This window comes from Xyrauchen texanus, chromosome 8 (assembly GCF_025860055.1).
Source record: "Xyrauchen texanus isolate HMW12.3.18 chromosome 8, RBS_HiC_50CHRs, whole genome shotgun sequence".
NCBI classification, from domain to species: Eukaryota; Metazoa; Chordata; class Actinopteri; order Cypriniformes; family Catostomidae; genus Xyrauchen; species Xyrauchen texanus.
The window spans coordinates 42,225,657-42,248,409 of record NC_068283.1 but is presented as its reverse complement, the minus strand read 5'-3'; the positions used below and the strand labels follow the sequence as shown (position 1 = coordinate 42,248,409).

The 22,753-nt window shown below is 40.3% G+C and overlaps 1 protein-coding gene across 1 annotated transcript; it reads right to left on the bottom strand.

The window, feature by feature from the left end:
• Positions 1–660: 660 nt before the first annotated feature.
• Positions 661–22,020, bottom strand: ccnf (cyclin F). Its single transcript, XM_052131347.1, has 17 exons — positions 21,864–22,020; positions 18,418–18,572; positions 18,164–18,270; positions 14,288–14,355; positions 13,985–14,181; positions 13,666–13,719; positions 12,227–12,331; positions 12,048–12,125; positions 11,223–11,371; positions 9,791–9,955; positions 9,573–9,696; positions 8,864–9,044; positions 8,223–8,310; positions 5,856–5,955; positions 5,642–5,775; positions 3,644–3,816; positions 661–3,291 (listed from the first exon to the last, which is right to left on the bottom strand). Exons 1-17 carry the CDS (start codon positions 21,874–21,876, stop codon positions 2,822–2,824), a joined length of 2,361 nt encoding a protein of 786 aa, XP_051987307.1. The 5' UTR covers positions 21,877–22,020; the 3' UTR covers positions 661–2,821.
• Positions 22,021–22,753: the final 733 nt, after the last annotated feature.

The following is a 22,753-nucleotide window of genomic DNA, read 5'->3' as shown; positions in this document are numbered from 1 at the left end:
AAGCTCAAAATATACATTCGTTTTAATAGAAGTAATTGATGTAAGTGCTTTTAAACAATTATAAGTGTCACATTTCTGCCTTTAAACCCTCCAAAATTTGGCCCCCATTCACTTCCATTGTAAGTGCCTCACTGTGATTTTTGCCTCTTGTTTTTTTCTAAAGAAAAGTTATTTTCTGTTGTAATCAGCACTGTGCCACAAATACTATCAATTGTGATTTTGCATTGCGACTTCAACGGCTGAATTTAAACTAAAAAATATATAATTTAATGAAACAACTCATCGACTGTTTTTACTGGCTAATGTTCTCTGGTATGAACAGCTCTACAGGAGTATGTTTCTGTTCCTAATCTCGTTTCCACAAAACATTCGGTGAGAAAAAGCCTTTGTACTCTTACAACTGTAAGGTTGAACAACTGATTGACCAGCAACAGTCATGAGGTCAAACCACAAGTTTATCACTGCTGTGATAAAGTGTCATTTTTACAGATGGTGAATCTAAGGGAGGTTAAATATGCAGTTCAAACACTGATACAATCTCTCAATGTGCAAGACATGAATGTGAGCTGTTGCAAAGGGGTTGCGAACACTCAAAGGAAGCACAAGTTTCCATATATGGAAGAAAAAGAAAGCTGTTGACACGCAAAATGAACTGCTGCATTGTTTTATTGTGGATTTAGGAATATAATACACACACACACACACATGTCTGTTTTCAAGTTCACATGGCCTTTCACAGCTTCATGCATATATTTACAGTTATAAACAAAGAATAATAATCCTTAGTGATGTTCGACACACAGTATAAACAAGACCTGCACAACAACATTAACTCAATGCTTTCAGTGTCATAACCTCAAACACAGGTATTGTAATAATACCAGATGAACACTGTATAACATCTATACGCATGTTGTTCAAGCATATTAAAAGTTTGCCATAAAACATCAAGTCTCGTTACAAAGCAACGTTTCGATTTCCAGCATTTGGTCATTTAATGTGCTCACGAGGTCATTACGAAAAGCATGTCAAACAATCACATTCACAGGGTGTTGCATTGGATTTGTTGTAAAAAACAAAACAAAAAAAAAACGATCAAAATAAATTCATACAGATTGACTGTAGGTTTTTCAGTTTCACAGGTCAAAACATCCGTGGTATCAGAATCAGGAAGTTTGCAAAACGCTTTTGCTAAAGAATCCATTATTTTACTCCTGATTTCGAAAACGTTTCACCGGCGTAGTCGCAAAAAACAATTCCATCTATTTGTGAAAACAAATGACAAATGGTTTGCAAAAGCACTAGTACGTTAATGGGTTCGGGACTGTTGCGACAGATGCTAGCTATGCTAGTAAAAAACTAGAAACAACTTCGTAAACGTTTTGCCGGCATTTTCGCAAAACGTCCATCTATTTGCTAAAACGTGGGCAAAATATTTTTGAAATTGCTAGTACGATAATTGATTCGGGACTGTTGCGAGAGATGCTAGCTATGCTAGTAAAAAACTAGAAACTAAATTGTTCACGTTTCGCCGGCATTTTCGCAAAACTTCCATCTATTTGCTAAAACGCGGGCAAACTTTTTTTGAAAGTGCTAGTATGATAATGGATTCGGGACTGTTGCGACAGATGCTAGCTATGCAAGTAAAATCTAGAAACAAATTTGCTAAAACGCTGGCAAAACGTTATTGAAATTGCTAGTATGATAAAGGACTGTTGCGGCAGATGCTAGCTATACAAGTAAAACTAGAAACTAATTTGTTAACATTTCACCGGCATTTTTGCAAAACCTCAATCTATTTGCTATAACGCTGGCAAAACGTTATTGAAATGGCTAGTACGATAATGGATTCAGGACTGTTGCGGCAGATGCTAGCTATCTACTAAACACTAGCTATCCATCTATTTACTAAAACGTGGGCAAAACGTTATTGAAATTGCTAGTACGATAATGGATTCGGGACTCTTGCGACAGATGCTAGCTATGCTATTAAAAACCTAGAAACGAATTCGTAAACGTTTCGCTGGCATTTTCGCAAAACGTCCATCTATTTGCTAAAACACTGGCAAAACGTTTGCAAAATCGCTTGTACAATAATGGATTCGGGACTGTTGCAACAGATGCTAACTATGCTAGCTTTGGAACAACTTTGGCATAAGCACGACAAAAGACGTAGATAACACAACACAACACAAGAACACTGGAGTACTTTAATCCACTTTGTGATAAATAATCAAAATACATGAAGAAAAAAATATATCTGTGCCCTGAATTGACGAGTAAACAAACCAGTTTTGTACGGACAGTGCATGTAACGTCATGAAACTTCATAGTTTGAAATAAAGTTAGTTTAGCTGCATGTAACTCGGTGAAGATGTTCATGAATGGAAAAACTGCATACCAAAGTATGAAATAGTCCTTGGGCCGTGAGATTGTTGTAAACAGTCTGGATTTAATACTTCAGAGTATTAAAAAATTCTGAAACATTTAGCACATTAACAAGACTTCAAAAACAGTGACAGTTCCAGTGATTTGAACACTTTGAATTGGGAGGCATTAATCATGTTGCTTGTTGTCAGCCATGTTCGAGGAAAGTGCGCCCCCCCTTGGGCTCCAAGTGAAATGCATTATGGGACAAAAAACATGACCTATGTTTTTCCACAACCTTCCACAAATGGGACGTTTTGAAAGCTGGTGTGTGTTCACCCTCTGAGATAAAGACTATCAGCATCCATGAATGAAAGTGCTCCTGCCTGGGAGGCCAGAAAGTGATGCGTACAGGGAAAACAGCTTTCCGCCAAAGCCTGCTCGCCACCTCCTCTCACAAGCTCAGGAACGCCACGTTGGCGCCATCGTCTTCATTCTCCTGGCCACCTTCTGCTTCTCCCTCGCTGTGTGCAGCCGTGTGTTTCCTCTTTACTTGATGACGAGTTCTTTGCATGGGCGGCAGCAGCAGTCGGATACCAGAGGGGGAATTCAATGGTAGGTCAGGGGGAGAGAAGATGCAAGGAACCACGGATGAAGAAACGGATGGACTGGGCACGCTTTGGATGGAGGAGTAACCAGAGCTCTGGTGGTCCGTGCAGGACAGGCACGAGGAAGTGGAGGAGGAAGAGGACAGGTGGCATAGCCAGGGTCTGCTGCGACTGCTGCTCCCGCCTGTTGCGTCTTCATTATTATTGTTGTTGTTTTCCTCACAAAGGCTGTCGTCGTCACTGGAGAACGCACAACAATGCATCTGCCGATCACCAGACTCAATGGGCAGCTCCATCTGCACATCCATGGCCGATACTGTGAAGGTAAAGGAGAAAGAAACATTTTAAAATGGATCGATTAAAATACTGGAGTCGTACTAATTACTTTTATACTGCCTTTATGTGATTTTTGGAGCTTCAAAGTTTTGCCAAAAAATGTACTTGCATTGTATGGACCTACAGAGCTGAAATATTCTTCTAAAAATCTTAAATTGTGTTCAGTAGAAGAAAGAAAGTCTCACATATGTCTGGGGTGGCATGAGGGTGAGTAAATGATGAGATATCAAACCTCATTGGTTCTCATGATGTGACTAACACATCAATATGAATATGTTTGACTAATTGCCTTTGTGTAAGAAAAGGATGCATTTGAAATATGAGCCACTCACTCTCTCCGTCCTTCTCTCCCTCGCTCTCCTGGTCACCCTCGTATCCGGAACAGGAAGTGTCCAGGCTCAAGTCTTGGATGTCTCCCAGCAGCATCTCCTCCTGAGTGGACAGCTCAGCAGTGGGCGTGGCCAGGAAGCTGCCTCTGTGTGGCTGCATGCTGTCCTCTCGCCTCCTGTTAGACCACAGAAAGAGAATAAATGGGTAGAATGCCAATTAACATATACGGTATAATTAGCATATCTAAATCTATATTTCAAGCACCCTCTAGAGGAGGTTTCCGTTCTAAAAGGAAACGATTATTAGGCATGCATCACCATTAATAACGCTCACACTTGGGGTAAGGGATTTGAAAAACTCCATCTAGCAATGCCCTAGGGTGATTCTCACAACACCAGTCAAGAAAATGTACTCGTCCTATAACTCCACACTCAAAAGTAACAAATAAAAGATATATTTCGCATCTAGAAGATGAAGCCTTTTTTTTTAATGGCCAATTAAGATTTCTTTACATTGTGATATTATTATGTGAATGGTGACAAACATTTTGTAGCTCCAAAAATCCACTTAAGGACAACATAAAAGTAATCCATAAGACTCCAGTGGTTTAATCCATGTCTTCAGAAGTGATATGATAGGTGTGGGTGAGAAACAGATCAATATTTAAGTCCTTTTTTTCACTCTAAATCTTCACTTTCACTTTTACATCTAAAAGCCACATGTGGTGCCTGTTTAGTTTCACTTTCACATCTGAGAGTGAAAGTTAAAGTGCAGATTTAGAGTAAAAAAAGGACTTAAATACCCACACCTATCATATCACTTCTGAAGATATGGATTAAAACACTGGAGTCGTATGAATTACTTTTATGCTGCATTTATGTGGATCTTCAAAATTTCAGTCACCCTTCACTTGCATTGTATGGACTAATGAGCTGAAATATTTTCTGGTGAACTGTTTCTTTAAGTGTACTGAAAAAAACAAAATTCTCATCATTTATTCACCCTCATGCCATCGCAGATGTGAATGACTGTAGGTCCATACAATGCAAGTGAATGGTGACCAGAACTTTTAAGCTCCAAAAATCACAAAAAGGCAGCATAAAAGTAATCCATATGACTCCAGTGTATAAATCAATCTCTTCAGAAGTGATATGATAGGTGTGGGTGTGAAACAGATCAATATTTGAGTCCTTTTTTTCACTCTAAATCTTCACATTCACTTTTACATCTGAAAGTGAAAGTTAAAGTGGAGATTTATAGTAAAAAAGGACTTAAATATTGACCTGTTTCACACCCACAATATCACTTCAGAAGACATGGATTTACATTTACATTTATGCATTTGGCAGACACTTTTATCCAAAGCGACTTACAGTGCACTTATTACAGGGACAATCCCCCCGGAACAACCTGGAGTTAAGTGCCTTGCTCAAGGGCCAAACAGTGGCATCTTGGTGGTGCTGGGGCTTGAACCCCTGACCTCCTGGTCAGTAACCCTGAGCCTCAACCACTGAGCCACCACTGCCCCATACACTGGATTTAAACACTGGATTACTTTTATGTTTCCTTTATGGGATTTTTGGAGCTTAAAAGTTCTGGTCACCATTCACTTGCATTGTAAGGACCTACAGAGCTGAGATATTCTTCTAAAATCTTCATTTGTGTTCTGCTGAAGAAAGAAAGTCATATACATCTGGGAAGACATGAGGGTGAATAAATGATGAGAAAAGTTTCATTTTTGGGTGAACTGTCCCTTTAAATATGACCCCAGTAGTAACTACATCACAGACCATACACAGGCAACAAGTTTGGCACAGGCTAGCAACACTTAGATTTTCTTCAGAAAATGTAATAATCTAGTCAAGTTACATTTACTGCCGTGTTCCCGTCAAGTGTGATTTCTCCATCCACACATCACAAAACACAATCATCTTTAGGCTACAGTTTAATCAGATGCATCACAAAAAATAAATCCTGCTGGTTGGATATTTCATTCACACCTCTTGCTGTTGCTGGCGGGTGATGAGAGGAACGTGTGAATTTCTGTCAGCTGCCCGCTAGCGCTGGACGCCTCCACTTGCGGCTCCACCTCTGGGACCTCCAACACTTGACAGAGCTCCTTAAAACACATAACCTGAGACAAAAACAGAGTTCAGCTGCTGTACCTCATCTGACAGATTCATCCAGAACAGAAGAATCTGAGGCAATACTCACTGTATCTTTGCTAATCTGCTGATGCGCGTCATCTTCAAACCTCTGTTTGACCCCAGTTAAAGACATGTGTCTGAAGTCTTTGGGCACATCTTGACCAAAACTGCAATTGGAGTGAAAGATGTCAGTTTCATAGAAGACCTTTCTACCAATAAGCCATTGTGGATTGGTAGATTCAAAATGAAGAGACACAAATGGCAAACTAGAAATTGTGTTGGTAAATAAGACTGATGATCAAGGCAGGCTGATAAAGGTGAATTCACTCGACTGATCAAAGCCCATGGTGAGTATAGAGAGAATAAACCTTGCTGCAACATCCTCAACCAAACTGTATCAACTCCCCTCCGCACCACCTCAAGACCCCCGGCACACAATCTCAATGTGGCACTCCCTTATTATCCCAGAACCTTGAACTTGCTAAGATCAATCAGACATGAGGGAATGAAACGCTTGTTGTCGGCATGTACGGGCAGATGTCTGGACAGTGCAGCAGGAGAAAAGGCATCTCATTTCTTCCTATGGGATCTATGGGAGAGCTATTAAAATCCCCACCTGAAGTGTACACGACATATTCGTGTTTTTTGAAAGCTTCAGACGGATGGGAGATAATGGCTCTGTTCATATGCTGGTGTTCTAGTGTTTTTCTGCATATTAACATGAAACACGAGACAGCCTTTATGTAGACTCAGAGTTTAAATCTGTTATTCAATATTATTCATTTAAAGGGACAGTTCAAACTAAAATGAAAATTCTCTCATCATTTATTCACCCTTCATGCCATCCCAGATGTGTGTGACTTTCTTTCTTCTGCAGAACACTGAAGATTTTTAGAAGAGTATCTCAGCTCTGTAGGTCCATACAATGCAAGTGAATGGTGACCAGAACTTCGAAGCTCCAAAAATCACATAAAGGCAGCATAAAAGTGATCCATACGACTCCAGTGTTTAAATCCATACCTTAAGAAGTGATATAATAGGTGTGGGTGAGAAACAGAACAATATTTAAGTACTTTTGTATTCTAAATCTCCACCTTAACTTTCACTTTCAGATGTAAAAGTGAAAATGAAGATTTAGAGTAAAAACAAAAGACTTAAATATTGATCTGTTTCTCACCCACATCTATCATATCACTTCTGAAGACATGGATTATACCATATATTATTTTTAGAGCTTCAAAGGTCTGGTCACCATTCACTTGCATTGTATGGACCTACAGAGCTGATATATTCTCCTAAAAATCTTAATTTGTGTTCTGTTAAAGAAAGAAAGTCTTACACATCTGGGGTGGCATGAGGTTGAGTAAATGATGAGAGAATTTTCATTTTTGGGTGAACTGTCCTTTCTTTGCATGCCCTCACTTTAAATTTAAAACACTTGTTTATCTAATCAAAATAAAATAAAAAATAGGAATAGAAGTGAGGATAAAAATATGGACGTATATTGAAGTATCTTCAATGATGACAGATTTAAATATAGCATATCCCCATGAGGTGTCAGCGATTGTACAATCCTCCAGTTCCGACCACAAAGCAATAATAAAAAAACACACTTTCGGCAACTATCGGCACCATTTAACCATAAAACCGATATATCGTCTACCTCTATATGCTAGTATAGGGAACGTTTGCTCAAAGTATCAGCACGCCACGCAAAATACCTATTGATTCAAGCAACAGCGTTGAAGAGCTCCGGCTAATGAAAGGGAAGGAGACGGTGATTGTGCAGCTCAAAATGGTCCGGCTGAACTCCCCTGCCTCCCTGGCAATATTAAGGAGAAAACGGACCACCGGTTGTGATAAACAACACAAGAGGAACGCCAAGGAAATGCTACAATCACCTTTCAAAAGGTCTGAATAATCACGAAGCTCCATTTGTACAAATTAGGGCTGTGGATTAAACATGTTAATTCAGTGCGATTAATATTTATAAGCAATTAATCATGTCCACGGACTGTAATAAGGAATATTCCAACCACCAGCGCAATTCAAGCTTGCAGTACCACCTGGTTTCAGCAGGGGGCGGTAAGCGAATCTCCAGCTGTATAAGCAGCCGTACAGACAACAAACCACACGGCCTTGATTGACACTAGTGACTGCACAAAACGAGTGCGCGTTCTTGCGTTCAAACAGCTGTACGGAGCGCAATTCCGATTGCAGGATCTCGAGATGCGTTTTTCTAAATCAGTGACCTAAAATGCTGTTTATGAAGCGACGCAACCAAAGTGAGACGCTCCAAGAACGTTTGTCTGATGCATGTGTACAGCTTAGAAAAGCCCTGTTCTGTGATGCCAAACCAAGCCCTATATAACAAATCACTGCCGTTAACTCGTCACAATTGCAAACGGTTGATCAAATTGCCATGGACACTTACCAATTGATGTAGAGTGATAACGCACAGGACACCAGATGCAGCTTGGAGAAACCAGTGTTTACTTCCAACTGGGTCGGCCAAACGGGAACTGTAGAAACACACATGTAAAAAAGGACCTTTGTTAAAGAACACTGCCTGAGGTACGATGAAATGGTTTGGGGGGGCGTGAGTAGCTCAACGAATAAAGATGTTGAGTACCATCCCTGGAGTCACGAGTTTGAATCCAAGGCGTGCTGAGTGACTCCATCCAGGACTCCTAAGCAACCAAATTGGGCCAGTTGCTAGGGAGGGTAGAGTCACATGGGGTAACCTCCTCGTGGTCGCTATAATGTGGTTCTCGCTCTCGGTGGGACACATGGTGAGTTACACGCATGGCTGCTGCGGAGAATAGCGTGAAGCCTCCACATGCGCTATGTCTCCGCGGTAACGTGCTCAACAAGCCACGAGATAAGATGCGCGGATTGACGGTCTCAGGCGCGGAGGCAGCTGAGATTCATTCCCCGCCACCCGGATTGAAGCGAGTCACTATGCCACCACAAAGACTTAAGAGCACATTGAAACATTGGGCATGCCAAATTGGGGAGAAAAAAAACATGAAAGGGTTTGGACCAGTTGTAGAATTATCAATGGGATTCTCGTACCATAGTTATGCAGTGCTCTGGTGAGAAGCAGGATGGCGCTGGCAACATGGGCCGGCCCGGGTACAGTCAGAGGTGAGCAAAGGAGGGAGAGCTCAGAGATGTAGCTGAAGAGGTGAGCACTGCGCCGCTCCATGGGCAAAAGAGACAACAACACTTCACCATAATCCAACACCGTAGGGGTCTGAAAGACGACATCAAGACTTTACATTAGCAATGTAACACAAAATAATACATTTTTAAAATCCAATAGTTGGTGGGTTTCCAGAACAGCTAATCGGTCTCAAGGAAGCCCGGATATTTGGGCTGGTTTCAGGTTCGCATGACCCTGTTTGGATGCATAAGACGTGTCCGAATAGAACAGAATGCATGAGGTCTCAATAAGTGATTTTACCAAAGTTGGACTCGTTTTAACTGGACACGACTTCATAAAAACACATAGCAGGATGCTTTTATCCAAAGTGACTTACAGAGCACTTATTACAGGGACAATCCCCCCGGAGCAACCTGGAGTTAAGTGCCTTGCTCAAGGACACAATGGTGGTGGCTGTGGGGATCAAACCAGCAACCTTCTGATTACCAGTTATGTGCTTTAGCCCACTACACCACCACCTTTTCAAAGCCGATCCTAAGCTACATTAATCTGATTCGGCAGCCTATAATGATGAGAGTGAAAACAAGAGATTTGGGATTCAGATCCACAGTAACTGACCCGTATCTTTCCATCCAACACCGAGATGACCTCCCCCATCATTCGCACCAGGTCTTCATACTGATAGGTGTTGTCTGTGAGCCACACGGCCTCACGGATGGTCAGAATCTCTTTACTGATGTATCTAAGGGGATAGAGGGTTTCAAAAGTGTTTAGTCAGGGGCAAAAACACATTTAATCGAGTCTCTTTCATGTAGTCGGTGATTGTCGTAGCTCACCGTGTGCTGATGACCATGCAGGCGATGCCAAGGAGCTGTAGGTGAGCTTTGGGTACCGATCTGAGCCCCAAATAACGGTCCACACATCCAATGGTTACATGCAGAACTTGACTGGAGAAGTCTTTCATGGTGGTCACCTCTACTAACCAGTCCACTAGAATGTACCTACAAGAGGGAAACGAAACATAAATGGACACATGACATTCTGAATTTAATAAAGGGTCCAGAAGAGAGGGGAAGCTCACACACAATGTGTAGAAACAGTCTTACAATTTTCACATTTATTAGGCGCCAAAAAGTGCTCAGTGCAAAGACAAAACAGTTTTGATTTACATCATCATCATCATCAGTGTCCCATTAACTTTAATAAAGATCTCAGAGGATTTGAGGTAGACCGATATATCGGTTTTACCTATTAATCGGTGCCGATAGTGCGGATAACTATCGGTTACCGGAAAAATCTATGAAAATTATTGCCGATAATTTTCTTTTTTTTATCAATAAAGCTCATCTAGTGAAATATTTATAGTAAAATATATGTTTATAGTTAATAGTCCTGTGTTATTCACCTGATCTTAATTTTTCTGGTCATTATTATGGGATTTTGATTGCACAATAAATTGCTTTTGGGATTTTATTCATTTTAGAGCCTCAATGTCTGACCAAGGAATTTTTTTTATCATTCTATGAATCGATTTTAAAAAAACTATTGGTTTATTAATCGATTATCGGCTTTTCCCACCACCTTCTTTATCGGTATCGGCAAAATCAAGCTTTTAATAGTTGACGCCCCATATATTACCTGACTCGGCATCTAAAAAATAACACGGCGTTACAGTGAGAGATAGCGCAACAGTCAAAGACGTCAGTCTAGTGCATGTTTACATAACAAAAACAATGAAAAAAAAAACGTGTTTCTTGTGAACGTCCCCTTAGGACACACAAGGAAGACCAAAAAAGCAATGGAAGAGAGGGTAAATGTGGTCAGGACATGACGACCTGTTTTTATACTAGTCTACGCAATTACGTGAAGGCTCGAAATTAAGCAAGCTCGATTTCTTACGCTGTTGCATTCCGGAGTGTGCTGGAACATGTTTGCATTGCTTTATGAACAGCGCTTTACCATGAACTGTGTCAAATATATATCTGCTACAGGCAGTTTTTGGTTGCCAAATAATAGTTTAAAAGGAGTTTAATTTTCTTACACTATTTCTTATAACTACCGGCAACTTCCGGCATCTAACCAATAGCTTCAAAATGCAACTATGTGCACCGATTAATCAGTAAAACCGGTATATCGGTTGACCTCTAGTTTTTTAACTAATTTAGCTTAAGTTATTTTTGCTATTGAGTTTACATGGCTTGTCACGACTCTTCTGAGAAATGGAAGACTTTTGGGGAAAGGAGAGCATCTTAAACCTTAAGGTCGTACCTCTTAGTGGTGATGTCCTGTCCCTGCAGTTGTTGCGGTTGTCGCATTGGTTTCGGGCCGGAGAGGAAGAACTGCGACACAAGTTCAGCGCAGGCCCGTGGCTCCAGACCCAGAGGATTCGACGTGCCACACGATTTCGCAAATGACAGCTGGGAATAAAAAACAGTAATTTCACTTCTGTAATTTCCAAGTGAAATTGAATATTTCAAATGAGAAAAAAGTGAAATATATTATGAGTTGATTGAACGGTGAAAATAGATGGTCGCTGTATGAAAGGGGGTTGGAAAGGTCGAAATAAAAAAATAGGAGGGCTTGGTGATGTCATCCGACAAGTCATTTCAATGGCGGAGCAAGTTATTACACTTTAATCAAAGATTACACTTTTAATTTTTTTTGTCTTGTTTTCCAATAAAAATATCTAAACATACTTAAAACAAGATAAATTGACTCAGGGTTAGTATTAGGGTTAGATATTATAGTAAAATCGTATATATTAAAGGTGCACTCAGTAACGTATTGCTCGTGTCATCTTGTGCTTACAGTGACACCTAGTGGTGTGGATGCTGCATCATTCATGTACATTTACATTTATGTAAAAATGGCAGACGCTTTTATCCAAAGTGACTTACAGTGCACTTATTACAGGGACAATCCCCCCGGAGCAACCTGGAGTTAAGTGCCTTGCTCAAGGACACAATGGTGGTGGCTGTGGGGATCGAACCAGCAACCTGCTGCTTACCAGTTATGTGCTTTAGCCCACTACGCCACCACCACTCTTAAATAGTTTTCAGGTACAGATGGATCGTAGAAATGTACTACGCTCACCTGAGCTTCCCAGCATCCTTTGGCAGCATAGTCCCTGAGTGTACGCACACACTGAAGATACCTGCCGGGATCAGCCGTCTTAGGACAGAAAATCAAAGCACAATCAGATGGACACGTGATAACCACCAATCAACAGAGATACATTAGTGCTATATCATGAGCGCTGAAGAGGCTCTTACCGATGTGCCGCAGCTCAGCTCCCACAGCAGATAAGAGCTCTGAACATTACCACAAACAGCGGACTCCTCCAACATGGCCACAGCTTCAGCCCGCTTCTCTTCATCCTGATAAACACAATCATGAATCATGTTTTGAACACCTGCTGCATTATGAGGAGCTTGTTTGATTTCTCAGCTCTCAAAGTCAACACAACCTGAAGAGGAGCTTTACTAATTAACACAAGTGTTTCCTGGATGACTGTGTGTCTTGCTTTAGGAACAAATAAAACAAATTATTAAAACTTGACAATTTTTTGTCAATTTGGAAAAGTTTCATTCTTGGAAGATCTTTATGGTGAACATTTTTAAAGACTTGAGGGCCATTCGGAAAAAACACATTCTTGCACTGAAATGCAAGACACTGCACGACGGCCAAAAACATCTGTCCAGCACTACATAAACAATTGAACAAAACCCGGGTGGAGGGTGGATGGCACAAAAACGTACTTGAGGTAAAAAAATTACAAAGAAATTACATATTTTTTTATTTAAAATGGCATCAAAAAATTGTGCCACTCATTCTTTTAGAATTAAAAAAACAAAACAGCAAAGACAGACACGTGAATGTGCCATGTGTGAACAGCCCCTTAAAGGGATAGTTCACCCCCAAAAAAAATGTTATTCTCTTAATTATTTACTCACCCTCAAGCTATCCCAGAAGTGCATGACACAAATGACGATTTTTTCTCTGTAGGGCCATACAATGCAAATGCAGAATTTTGAAGCCTCTAAAAAGCACATAAAGTCTGCATAAAAGTAATCCAAGTGTTTAAATCCACTGTCAGAAGCCATCAAATATGTGTACGTGTGAAACAGATCAATGTTTATGTCCTTTTTTTTCACTAAATCTCCACTTTCACTTTTACATCTGAAAGTGAAAGTTAAAGTGGAGATTCAGAGTAAAAAAAGTACTTAAATATTGATCTGTTTCACACGGACACCTGTTAGATGGCTTCTGACGGTATGATTTAAACACTTGGATTACTTGTATGCTGACTTTATGTGCTTTTTGGAGCTACAAATGTCTGATCACCATTCGCTTGCATGGTATGGAGCTGAAAGTTTCTTCTAAAAATCTTCATTTGTGTTCTGGAGAAGAAACAAAGTCAACTAAGTCACATCTGGGATGACATGAGGGTGAGTAAATGATGAGAGAATTGTCATTTTTGGGTGAACTGTGAAAATAACCACCTTGTGGATGTTCCTGCAAAGTAGTAGTAATTTCCTCTCTTTCCTTTAATTATAAATAATTATGTTTTGTTGTGACACAAATGAGATTTTTGAGAGGCATCAGATGAGTGAACACCTAATGGCATCTAATCAGAGCCATGCGATTTTTCTTGGACTTGAAAGCTGTGACCGTGTTAATACTGGAAGTTTTACTAACAAACAAAACTTACGTCAAACAGCTGAAGGACTCTAGCCAGACAATGTAGTAACATCCCTTTCCGCCCCTGTAAAGAAAAAGATTTGTTTCAGGATTTCTTCCGAGGTAGTCATACACGTTTGGAACAAAAAGAGGGTTAGTAAATATTGACATCATTTTCATTTTTGGGCAAACTATCTCTTTAAAGCTGTAACTTAATTAGCATTGTAATCATTTGACCTTTTCCTACATAGTTAAAGTCAATTAAATTGTGCGTTGGGTCTGGAGGGAGTGGAATGTAGAGGCCGGGAATGCTGGGATCACATTCTCACAATTGGTTCAGAGGCACTTACTGGGTTGGTGTCACATTCCGCTTTCAGGTGGTCGTACACAACGGCCTTACAGCAGCCGCCGGACATGGACCACGGCGGGCGGATGAACAGCCAGATGAAGGTGCCGGCCAGCGGTGACCTGAGACTCTCAGCCAGACTGAAGTATCGAGATGCCATCCGGCCGCACAGGTCAGCTCGCCCCTCCTCACTGAGCGAAGCTGTGCGAGATCATCACCGTGGTCAATTAATCAACAATCAAATCAGTCGTTAATCAATCGAACATGACCCAGGAGCACTGGGGGAATAACGAAAGGAGAAACTTACGTCCTTCATTGTACAAATACGCAATTCCTAGTTTCACAGCAGCTTCGAAGTTCCCTTTTTCCGCAGCTCTGAAGATTGGAGGGCGAAACGTTAGAGATTAGGAATCCCATGTTTTTTTTGACCAATTCATTTCTTTGGCTTTTCCAGTCACTTATGATGACGGGATAAGGAATTTTGGGATTCAAACTGATTTTTGAACCAGGTTTTCTCGAACAGAATCGACAGCATTTGTGGCATAATGTTGATAACCACAAAATATTATTTCGACTCGTTCCTCCATTTCTTTAAAAATAGCAAAAATCCAGGTTACATTGAGGCACTTACAATGGAAGTCAACGGGGCCCATTTTTGGAGGGTTTAAAAAGGCTTGTAATTTTATAAAAGCACTTACATTCATTCTTCTGTTAAAACTAGTGTATTATTTAAGCCGTGAAGTTGGCTAAATAGGAGCTTTTACCTTCTTTGTTAAGTTGCCATGGCAACGAAGTTGTGAACTATGAATCTGAGTGGACATCCATGATGTGTGGAGTCCCACAAGCCTCAATTCTTGCACTGCTCATGTTCAACCTGTATCTGCTCCCACAAGGCCAAATTATGAAAATGAACCACACTGCATACCATAGCTATACAGATGACACCAAGATCCTATCCCTAGCCCTATCGCCAAATGACTACAGCCCCAAAGACTCCCTGTGTCAGTGCATTGATGAAATTAACAGTTGGATGTGCCGAAACTTCCTTCAGTTAAACAAAGACAAAACAGAGGTCATTGTATTTGGCAACAAAGGAGAAATTCCCAAGGAGAATACATACATTGACTCCAAAGGCCTATAGACAAAAAATCAAGTCAGGAATCTTGGTGTCATTTTGAAGTAGTCACATCAAAGCAATAACTAAATCAGCCTTCTATCATCTTAAAATTAGATGTTTTGTATCCATTCAAGATTTAGAGAAACTTGTTCATGCATTTATCACCAGTAGGGTGGACTACTGCAATGGATTCCTCACCGTCTTTCCCAAAATGTCCATTAGACACCTGCAGCTCATTCAGAAAGCCACTGCCAGGATTCTCAGTCAAACCAAAAAAATCTGAGCATAATACTCCAGCCCGCAGGTCTTTACATTGGCTTCCAGTTACATTTAAGGTACTATTACTAGCTTATAAATCCGTCAATGGCCTAGGACCTAAATACATTTCAGATATGCTTGTTGACTATAAACCTAACAGACCTCTCAGATCATCAGTACCAGCCGCCATATCACCCTGCAGCTCTTGCCTGGTTGCCCACTTACGCTAAGCAGTGTTGAACCTGGCCAGTACCTGGATGGGAGACCTCCTGGGGAAAACCAAGTTTGCTGCTGGAAGTGGTATTAGGGAGGCCAGCAGGGGGTGCTCACCCTATGTCTGTGTGGGCCCTAATGCCCCAGTATAGTGATGGGGACACTCTACTTTAAAAAAAGCACTGTCTTTTGGATGAGACTTTAAACCAAGGTCCTGACTCTCTGTGGTCATTAAATATCCCAGGACACTTCTTGTAAAGAGTAGGGGTGTAACCCTAGTGTCCTGGCCAAATTCCCCCCATTGGCCCCAATCTATCATGGCCTCCTAATAATCTCCATCCGCTAATTGGCTACATCACTCTACTCTCTCCTCTCCACCAATAGGTGGTGTTCTGGTGCACTATGGCTGCTGTTACATCCTCCAGGTGGATGCTGCACACTGGTGGTGGTTGAGGAGATTCCCCCTATACTATGTAAAGCACTTATAAATGTAAGGAATTATTATTAGATTCCTCCGGTAGGAGGAAATCTATTGTTATTGACGGTTTTATTATTATTATTATTATTATTCTCCTTGAGCCCCAATATCTCAAAGTCACTGGTCAAAATTTTTCTAAATTAGCACATTGATACTCCATGCCAACGGGTACCCCCACACCAAGAATGGCCCACATTCGCCCATAGGTGGCGCTACAAGCCACGCCCAACAAAATATTTTCAAAGTGATTCCATTTCCACCTCATTTGACCAATTCTTCTGAAACTTGGTGTACATGCATTTCTCATGGGGAACAAAAAAGCCTCAAGGACCCATAACTTCCACCATGATGGATTTCCCTGTACAGTGAAAATTTGGGAAAACCTACAAAATTGTAGAATTGATGTCTTTAAATCGCATGTGTAGAATTGATGTCTTTAAATCGTTACTTAGCAAAAATGAATACGATACCAAATGGCTGAAAGGGGCGGGTTTATATAAATGTCCACATTTTATCAATAAATATGTGTCAATAAATCAAATGTAATTTTGACTGATGGTTTTTCAAACCTAACATGCTTCAAGATGAAGTCACTCTGAAGTACTGTGCAAAGAATGGCCCACATTTGCCCTTAGGGTCTGTTACAGGCCATGCCCAAAATTCCGATTTTCTGGACAAAAATTTTCTCATTTGGTACATTGATACTACAGGCCAACAGGAACCCAAATACCAAGAATGGCCCACATTTGCCCTTAGGGGGCCGCTACAGGCAATGCCAAATGTCTAATTTTCTGGTCAAAAATGTTCTAATTTTGTACATTGATACTACAGGCCAACAGGAAACACCACACCAAGAATGGCCCACATTTGCCCTTAGAGGGCGCTACAAGCCATGCTCAAATGTCCTATTTTTCAAAGTGTTGTCATTTCCACCCCATTTATTCAATTCTTCTGAAATTCTTCAATTCATTGGGAAGAAAAAAGCCTCAAGGATCCACAAGGTCCGGTATGATGTATTTTCCTGTATGCTGAACATTTTTAGTTGAGGATTCAGACAAAAAGACGTGTTTTTTGGATTCTTCCATTGGGAGGGTTTAACCCCAACCCTCTACTGATCAATTTTAAATTATTTGCCATTTTGAGGAGGAATCGCATTGCTGCTTGCAGCTATATTTAAAATTATTATTATTATTAGGATGAAGCCAGTTAAAGATACAATTGGATCAGTCAAAATGTGAGACAGCGTTTAGCAGTTATGCTATCTGCCGCTGGAACCAGTTTCCAGAAAAGCTTAGGCGTGCCCCAACAGTAACCACATTCAAGTCCAGACTGAATCTGTTCAGCTGTGCATTTCTTCACTGAGCACTGTGCTGCACTCACAATTTGGTATTTCTTTAACCTTTTTATGTAAAGCACTTTGAATTGCCATTGTGTATGAAATGTGCTATATAAATAAACTTGCCTTGCCTACCCTTGCCTATACTTTCAAAACAGAGAGTAATTTAAGGTTTATGGATTGGCCCCATTTATTTCCATTGTAAGTGCCTCACTGTAACCCAAACTGTTTTGAAGATTTACCTGTGAGCAAGGACGTAGCCAGGAAATTACTTTTGGGTCGGCCTCAACAAAAGTAGATAGGCCAAGTTTTCACCCCAATTTTATTTATTTTATTTTCAAAATGTTCCTTAACAACAGAGAAGCGGCGAATTCACACAGTTCTATCACAATTGCATTAATCGGAATTTATGCATATTTAAAACTATTTTATGAATATATATCTGATTGGGCCTGGTCTAATTTGGGTGGGCCCAACCCGGGTGGGCCCAACCCGGCCCACCCTTGGCTACGACACTGCCAGTAAATCAAAATTAATTTCTTGTGCTAATCAACATTGTTCCACAAATGCTCTCAATTGAGTTTAACCTTTAATTTCCATACCTTGGAACCAAAATTGCTTGTTTTCTATGACCTTGCGATTTGCAAACCCAATGCCAAATTTTCATTGGTTTTGCCAAAAACTGTGCCTTCCAGTTGCGTTGCCATATTTCCATGCATTTCAATATTTTCCAAACTACTGAGTTTTAAAATGGACCAAAACAAACCAGCAAACATCATACCTTTCAAACAGCCATAGAGTATGTGGGGCCGGCCAGCGGTCCTTGAAGCTAACTCGAGCCCAGACACTCGAATTACTATCGACAATAAAACGAAGATGAGAATGTACCTGCGGAATCACACAACATTACAACCCACTTCAGAGACTTTACAGATCATGAAACAGGCCAAAAAGACGATGCATTTGGTGCCATTTTGTTAGTGAAGAAACAATAGGACTGTAAATCGTGTTAAATGTATGTGTGACATCACTGACCGCTCTGATGGCGAGCAGATCTTCAGCGGAGAGGCATTGGAGAACACATAGCAGCAGTTCTTCAGGAAGAGACAGCAGTGTCATGGCAGACGGACGCTTTCGAACCCGCTTCCGTACTGACAGAGAGAAACATTTGGCACATCGACAGTGGAGCACTAGAGAGGAAGACAAATGATCTATTCACTAGAGATCATTTTAAGATTATCAGCATTGGCCTGTCAGCCATGATTAATATAATCCATAAGCAACAGTGTCTAATAGCTGAACGATTTCTGAAATAAAGCGAGTTGTATTCGGCTGGTCATGTGATCCTAACATGGCCGCCTCCATAAGGGGGCCCTCTCCATGTAGAATAAAACAGCTTTTTTTTAGGCTACTGATATGACTGAAGTCTTCATCTCATGTGAGTGGTTATGATTTACTATATGTTTCAAAATTACAATTAATTTCTTTACTTGTAGAACTTTTTAATAAGGACAAAATTACTGAGCGTGCCTTTAACAGAAGCATTCATTGAGTCTAGTGTTACTTCAACACAATCTACTTTATACTGACAGCCCAATATTGCATACATTTTGTTTACATATAACAATATTACTTTGGGTGAATATTGTGTGGAATAATATTTTAACAACATATCGGTCGACCACAACAACAACAACAAAAATATTTAGTGTTGCCATGGTAATGCCATGGTTCTTTGATACATACAATGGCACAAAATGGTTATTCAACCAAATTCACATACAATTATATTTAAGTAGAGTCTCTACCAAGTTTTATATACACTCACCTAAAGGATTATTAGGAACACCATACTAATACTGTGTTTGACCCCCTTTCGCCTTCAGAACTGCCTTAATTCTACGTGGCATTGATTCAACAAGGTGCTGAAAGCATTCTTTAGAAATGTTGGCCCATATTGATAGGATAGCATCTTGCAGTTGATGGAGATTTGTGGGATGCACATCCAGGGCACGAAGCTCCCGTTCCACCACATCCCAAAGATGCTCTATTGGGTTGAGATCTGGTGACTGTGGGGGCCATTTTAGTACAGTGAACTCATTGTCATGTTCAAGAAACCAATTTGAAATGATTCGAGCTTTGTGACATGGTGCATTATCCTGCTGGAAGTAGCCATCAGAGGATGGTTACATGGTGGCCATAAAGGGATGGACATGGTCAGAAACAATGCTCAGGTAGGCCGTGGCATTTAAACGATGCCCAATTGGCACTAAGGGGCCTAAAGTGTGCCAAGAAAACATCCCCCACACCATTACACCACCACCACCAGCCTGCACAGTGGTAACAAGGCATGATGGATCCATGTTCTCATTCTGTTTACGCCAAATTCTGACTCTACCATCTGAATGTCTCAACAGAAATCGAGACTCATCAGACCAGGCAACATTTTTCCAGTCTTCAACTGTCCAATTTTGGTGAGCTCTTGCAAATTGTAGCCTCTTTTTCCTATTTGTTGTGGAGATGAGTGGTACCCGGTGGGGTCTTCTGCTGTTGTAGCCCATCCGCCTCAAGGTTGTGCGTGTTGTGGCTTCACAAATGCTTTGCTGCATACCTCGGTTGTAACGAGTGGTTATTTCAGGCAAAGTTGCTCTTCTATCAGCTTGAATCAGTCGGCCCATTCTCCTCTGACCTCTAGCATCAACAAGGCATTTTCAGCCCACAGGACTGCCGCATACTGGATGTTTTTCCCTTTTCACACCATTCTTTGTAAACCCTAGAAATGTTTGTGTGTGAAAATCCCAGTAACTGAGCAGATTGTGAAATACTCAGACCGGCCCGTCTGGCACCCACAACCATGCCACGCTCAAAATTGCTTAAATCACCTTTCTTTCCCATTCTGACATTCAGTTTGGAGTTCAGGAGATTGTCTTGACCAGGACCACACCCCTAAATGCATTGAAGCAACTGCCATATGATTGGTTGATTAGATAATTGCATTAATGAGAAATTGAACAGATGTTCCTAATAATCCTTTAGGTGAGTGTATATATATGGAACCCTGGTATTACAATGGTACCATCTTAAGAAAAGCATGCAAAGGGGTCTAGAGATCATCTGCATGGATTTTAAAATAAAACAGGTTTGGGGGGTAGCTCAGAGAGTATTGACGCTGCCTACCACACCTGGACTCGTGAGTTCGAATCCAGGGTGTGCTGAGTGATTCCAGCCAGGTCTCCTTAGCAACCAAATTGGCCTGGTTGCTAGGGAGGGTAGAGTCACATGGGGTAACCTCCTCGTGGTCATGATTAGTGGTTCTCGCTCTCAATGGGGCATGTGGTGAGTTGTGCGTGGATTACGGAGAGTAGCATGAGCCTCCACATGCTGTGAGTCTCCGCGGTGTCATGCACAACGAGTCACGTGATAAGATGCGCGGATTGACGTCTCAGAAGCGGAGGCAACTGAGACTTCTCCTCCACCACCCGGATTGATGTGAGTAACTGCGCCATCACGAGGACCTACTAAGTAGTGGGAATTGGGCATTCCAAAATTGGGGCGAAAAGAGGATAAAAATAAATAAATAAAAATAAAACAGGTTTTATAAAGTTTCAAGATATACTGATATGAATAAAAACACTAACTTTAAAGTACTGTATAATGGCAGTTTTGACATGCGCAGAACATTAACCAGTTTTCCCTCCTTATCAGTGTTGGGTGTAATGCATTACTAAGTAATTAATTACAGTAATTAAATTACTTTTTCATTGAAAAAATAAAGTACGGTATTACTCTTAATTTTTCAGTAATTTAAATACAGTTACTTCTGATGTAATTGCGTTACATACTGTATAGACTCTAGAACAATCCTATATACAACTAAAGTGAATATAAAATCGATATTTAACGTCTAATGGTAAAATGTGTTTTCTAATTTAACGCTGTCCCTTTAAATGCTTTGACCAGATCATGAATAATTTATTTGATTTTATATGATTTATTTGAAAGAATAAAAATAACAGTTTCATGCCAATCCTTGTATTTTTCATCTGGTCGAGGTTGATCACGGTTTTAGAAAGTAATTAGTAATAAGTAATGCAATTATTTTTCAGACAAAGTAATTAGTACAGTAATCTTTGCACTGTAGAAGATGTAGTAGTATGTAATTGATTACATTTTTTTGAGTAAAAATGCTCCTTATTGATCAAGCAGTGATGGTAGGGATCATAACTAGGTTTACTAACACATCACATTAATAGATGTTTTATACTTCAGTAATTAATAGATTATTACAATAATATACTGCTAAATTGGCCAGTAACAGCTCCATGTCTAAAGTTTTGAAATTACTACAGAATATTTAGTCACAGTTATAATAAAATCGAAAGATATATATCTAATAATCTTGATTAAATATTTATGTACGCGATTAATAAGGATAACAAACTTAAAATGAATCATTAAATGAGATTATAGCAGTTACTCACCACCCGCTTTCATTTCAAGGCAGATCCGAGAAGTCAGTTTACATCAATAACGCCTTACAGAGAGCCAAACTGAGTTATTACTGGATCCGATGCTTGATTTAATCAATTTACCAGATTAACCTACTCAATTGCTGTAAACTGGTAGTGTTGCACTGTTTAAAACACAACTCTCACATTCAACCACGTAACTTCTCTTAAGCCCCTCCCACATGCACTTAGCCCCGCCTGCGCGGACAGTTTAAACATCAACTCGGGCAGCTCATTGGCCCAAAGATGGATACGCCTATCGCTGTCGATGCGGCGCTCTGATTGGCCGGCAGTAAAAGCTCGATACGCAATTGGTCCGTTATCCAAAACAAACCAAATGCCTTCATTCATTGGCTGGAAAGATGCTATTTCGAATTACGCGCTTACATTGGTGTGCGAGACGATTGGTTGAGAACTGTCGCACGGTGAACTCTGGGAGATGTAGTATCTCATTAAATATGCTGTTTTACAAAGACTAGTACGAGACATTTAAAAACTTTTTTTTTTTTATGTAATAATTTTATCAATACTTGTATGTAGCTCTAAATAAGCACGCTGAATTCTTTAAGTATTTATACCTATCCTCTACCTTTCTATGGGATTATTTGACAAATTAATACTCAGTTAGTACATCACCTTTGCTTCATCCATAAACAACATTTCTATAATATTTTTATTCTCAACATATATAAAGGTCAAAGCTATCAAATGAGAACCTGGACATATATTGTTTAATTAATATAAGTAATGTGTTTATTAGCTTGATATATGTGCAGTGTTTCTTAAAGGGACAGTTCGCCCAAAAAAGAACATTCTCTCATCTTTTACTCACTCTCATGCCAGACGTGTATGACTTTTTCTGC

What these genes read in the sequence shown, in the direction of transcription:
- ccnf (XM_052131347.1), bottom strand. An exon ending in CGGAATGTGACACCAACCCA is followed by an intron (nt 13,720 to 13,984) that starts GTAAGTGCCTCT and finishes TTTTCTTTACAG; the next exon opens with GGGCGGAAAGGGATGTTACT. An exon ending in TGTTGGATGGAAAGATACGG is followed by an intron (nt 9,045 to 9,572) that starts GTCAGTTACTGT and finishes GTCGTCTTTCAG; the next exon opens with ACCCCTACGGTGTTGGATTA.